Source organism: Salvelinus sp. IW2-2015, unplaced genomic scaffold (assembly GCF_002910315.2).
Source record: "Salvelinus sp. IW2-2015 unplaced genomic scaffold, ASM291031v2 Un_scaffold8322, whole genome shotgun sequence".
NCBI classification, from domain to species: domain Eukaryota; kingdom Metazoa; phylum Chordata; class Actinopteri; order Salmoniformes; family Salmonidae; genus Salvelinus; species Salvelinus sp. IW2-2015.
The window spans coordinates 1-3,560 of record NW_019949582.1 but is presented as its reverse complement, the minus strand read 5'-3'; the positions used below and the strand labels follow the sequence as shown (position 1 = coordinate 3,560).

Below are 3,560 nucleotides of genomic sequence, written 5' to 3'. Positions count from 1 at the left end.
CCCTCAACCGCTGCTCAAGACTCATATGAGCCCAAGAACTCCTCCAACCTTAACCGCAAAGTCGAAGGCTTCCCTACCGAAGGAGAAGACAGGTTGAGGGTTAATAGTTATCTTGTCAAAGAATTTGGTTGTACTGGGAGCGTGTCCTTACTCAGTCTACCAGACTAGCCTCAAACGCGAGGCCTGCCTCGCCCGATGGACCAAGCCACAGGGAAGAGATACAAAACATAGGATTGCTAATTAGTACTTCATATGGAAGTGAATACCTAGTAGAGGTCGACCGATAAATCGCAGTGCCGATTAAATAGGCCGATATCAAGTTCATAAACAATTTCGGTAAACGCCATTTTGACGCGATCGATTATTGGCCATTACATGCACTCCACGAAGGAGACTACGTGGAGGCTGGCTATCCTGTTACCGAGGCAGCAGAAGACCACGAAGTATTGCTGAGCTCCATTAAATTTCTTATGAAAACAATCATCTAACAATAATCACTATAATACATCATGGTTGATATATTACTAGTTTGTCTAACTTGCTGCGTGCATATAATCGATCGGTGCATGTTAATTTGATCATGCGAATCACAGCCTTTACCTTCGCCAAAGGGGTGATGAATTTAAAAAGCGGCTTGCAGAAAAACACTCCGTGGCACACCAATTACCTAACCATAACATCATGCCTTTTTCTTAAATCAATACACAGAGTAATATGTTAAACTGCATATTTAGTTAATATGCTGCTACTGAATTTGCCTTTTAACTAGGGAAATGACACTTCTCTTGCGTTCTGTGGGCAAGCAGATCCAGGATAATGCAGCAGTTTGGGCACCTGGGTCCTTGCGTAAACTTGTGAAGAGTCTCATCTTCCAACAAAGACTGTAAAATTTTGCCAGAATTTGTACATAATTATGACTAACAGTTTGAAGGGTTGTGCAATGTAAAGCAATATTAATCTAGGGAGCCACCCGGAGATGTAAAAAACGGAACGGTTCCATATCACTGAAAAAATAAGTGGTTGTTTCAAAGGAAGTTTCTGATGTGACATATTAATGACTCTAAGGCTCGTTTTCTGTGTTATAATATGATAAGTATTTGTGAGTATTCAGTAGAGCAGCGACTGAGCGGTGGTAGGCAGCAGCAGTGCTCGAAGCATTCAGTCAAGACAGCATTCCTGCAGGGCCAGCAGCCTTCCTTGTGGTTTCAAGCATTGAGCACTGTTTAGATTCAAGCATATCAACTCCCGAGATTAGGCTGAATTACTATAGTGCCTATAAAACATGCAATTAGTACAAAGGTAATATGAAATAGAAATGGCGCTAGAGAATATCCCTATATTCCTATAATAACTCACAACCTAAAACTTCTTACCTTGGGATATTGAAGACTCGATGTTAAAAGGAACCACAAGCTTTAATATGTTCTAAATGTCGTGAGCAAGGAACTTTAAACGTTAGCTTTTTACTGGCCATATTGCATTTTATTTCTTCTCCAAAAATGTTTTTGCATTAGTTTTAACCAATTGAACATGCTTCATTATTAATTTGAGACTAAATTGATTTCTTGATGTTATTTATATTAAGTTAATAAAAGTGTTGCATTCATTCAGTATTGTTGTATATTGCTATTATTACAAATATATATATATATAATATAATCGCGATTATATTAATATTATGTATATATATAATATATATATATAAAATGTCGATTAATGGTAATTCAGGTTTTTTTGGTCCTCCAATATATCGTACGGCAATATATCGGTATCCTCAGCACGTTGAGATATCAGCTGATGTACGAAGGGCAATGAATAAATACATTTGATTTGATTTAAATCACGTACCCTGCAGCTCAGGCATGAGATGAACAAACTCCTCTGAGGCTGATACATCAGCTTCCTCTTCATCTTCATACTGAGAAGGGCGATCAAAGTTCCTCCCTCCTCCTGCACCCTTGCTCTCCTGCTCTCCTCCGTCTTTCTCTGCGACATCACTTCTCGTCCTCCTCCGTTCTTGTTGTCCATTCTCTTTCCCCTCCCCTTGCCACTCTTGCCATCTCCACCACGTCTCCGTTTCTCTCCTCTCCACTGTCTAGGTCTCTTTGATCACCCTTTTTCTCACCTCAGTTCTTCTCTCCTCCCTCCAGTTTGTTCCTGCTGTGCTCCGCAGTCCCTTCCACTAAGCAGCCTATGGCATGCACACCACAAGTCTTCCTCTCTTCTGCCCTTTCTTCCTCTCTTCCCTTCATGGGGCCTTGACGAGATTTCCTAGGAGGTCAGTGTCAGGTAATGTGGCGTTGAGTACCTGCCAGTGCTCCACTCTCAGCCAGCTTCGGCTCTTTCTTCTCCCCTACGCTGTTCTTCTCCCACCCGACCTCCGCTCTCCCAGTCTCACCAACCATCATTCTCTCAGGGCGTCAGAATGGGCTTTCCAGGCTGGAGGGAGGGGCTCTCAGAGGGGCGAGCCAGAGAAGTGTCAGGAGAGACCCTCCTCTTCCAGCTCTCTTCTGTAATGCCCTTCCACCTCGGTGGAGCTGCTTCCTCTTAAACTGCTGCCCGGACGCTCTCCACTGGGTAAGACACTGTTGCTGGGCACCGACACTCCAGTGCCTGCTGGTGTAGCCCATTCTGCCGATAGGTAAAGGTGGCGAAGAGGGCAGGAAGGTATGCCATGTCGATACCCAATAATTGTGTAGGGTGCAGCGACAGAACTAAAGGGAGGCTTGCAAGACCGTGAAACCATTCTCTGAAGCAGTTGGATGACACGGACCCGTTTGGGAGAACAGGGCGTTTTTGAGCCCCGTAAGGGGGGCAGAACGGGTGAATGCGTAGAAGGGACGAGGTTTAGGGGCGATGGGTGGGCGCTCGCCTTTGTAGTTCATGCAGGGGTGTAGGCGCAGGGTGACAATTCTAGGGAGAGATGAGGGATATCGTGTCCCATTGGCGAACGTGTAAGGAGGTGCTGGAGGATGTGGAGGTATTCTGGGTGGGGATTTCCCATGTGGTTTATTATACTCCATCACTGCCCTGTGGATGAATGGTAGACTCTTCTGTAGAGGAGAAACAATTTACATAGGAATTAGTACCTTTTAGTAGTAACGGGGAAGTAAAATGGAGAATGACATATTTTCTCTGATAAGTAAATACTGAGAGTGGTGGTGGGTGAGTTTCGTACCCGTAGCCAGTTGGGCATGACGGACATCTCTCTCTCCAATGGGGGGCGCTCTTCCCCTGGCATCACCCTGCCACAGGTCTCCTGCATGGCAGGAACTATGTTGTGCTGACAGGACAACTGAGAGAGAAGAAAATAACAGATAAAGCCCAACATGGCAATAGGTGGCTACATCAAGGCATGATCAAAACATTGAGAAATACTGTGATGAGCATTAATGAGTTGTGAGGTCCACACCTTGATAGTGTTGTCAGATGTCTTGTGGCCACACAGCTCCTTGACACAGGAGCGTAGCTGGTCCTGCTTCTTGGTACGGATGAGGTAGCAACACATGAGCTGGTAGGGGAGATCTGTCTGGTTGAAGTGCTTCAGCCCCAGTTTAATG

The 3,560-nt window shown here is 44.8% G+C and overlaps 1 protein-coding gene across 1 annotated transcript; it reads right to left on the bottom strand.

The window, feature by feature from the left end:
• Positions 1-2,479: 2,479 nt before the first annotated feature.
• LOC112079521 (YY1-associated protein 1-like) lies at positions 2,480-3,554 on the bottom strand. The gene is made up of 4 exons (XM_024145452.1): positions 3,413-3,554; positions 3,179-3,295; positions 2,774-3,053; positions 2,480-2,631 (listed from the first exon to the last, which is right to left on the bottom strand). Exons 1-4 carry the CDS (start codon positions 3,506-3,508, stop codon positions 2,480-2,482), a joined length of 645 nt encoding a protein of 214 aa, XP_024001220.1. The 5' UTR covers positions 3,509-3,554.
• Positions 3,555-3,560: the final 6 nt, after the last annotated feature.

Bases quoted from the DNA above. Each gene is read 5' to 3' on its own strand.
- LOC112079521 (XM_024145452.1), bottom strand. From the start codon at position 3,508: ATGTGTTGCTACCTCATCCGTACCAAGAAGCAGGACCAGCTACGCTCC. The intron at 3,296-3,412 runs GTGTGGACCTCA...CTTCTCTCTCAG, and splicing joins CATCTGACAACACTATCAAG to TTGTCCTGTCAGCACAACAT. The intron at 3,054-3,178 runs GTACGAAACTCA...TCTCCTCTACAG, and splicing joins TCATGCCCAACTGGCTACGG to AAGAGTCTACCATTCATCCA.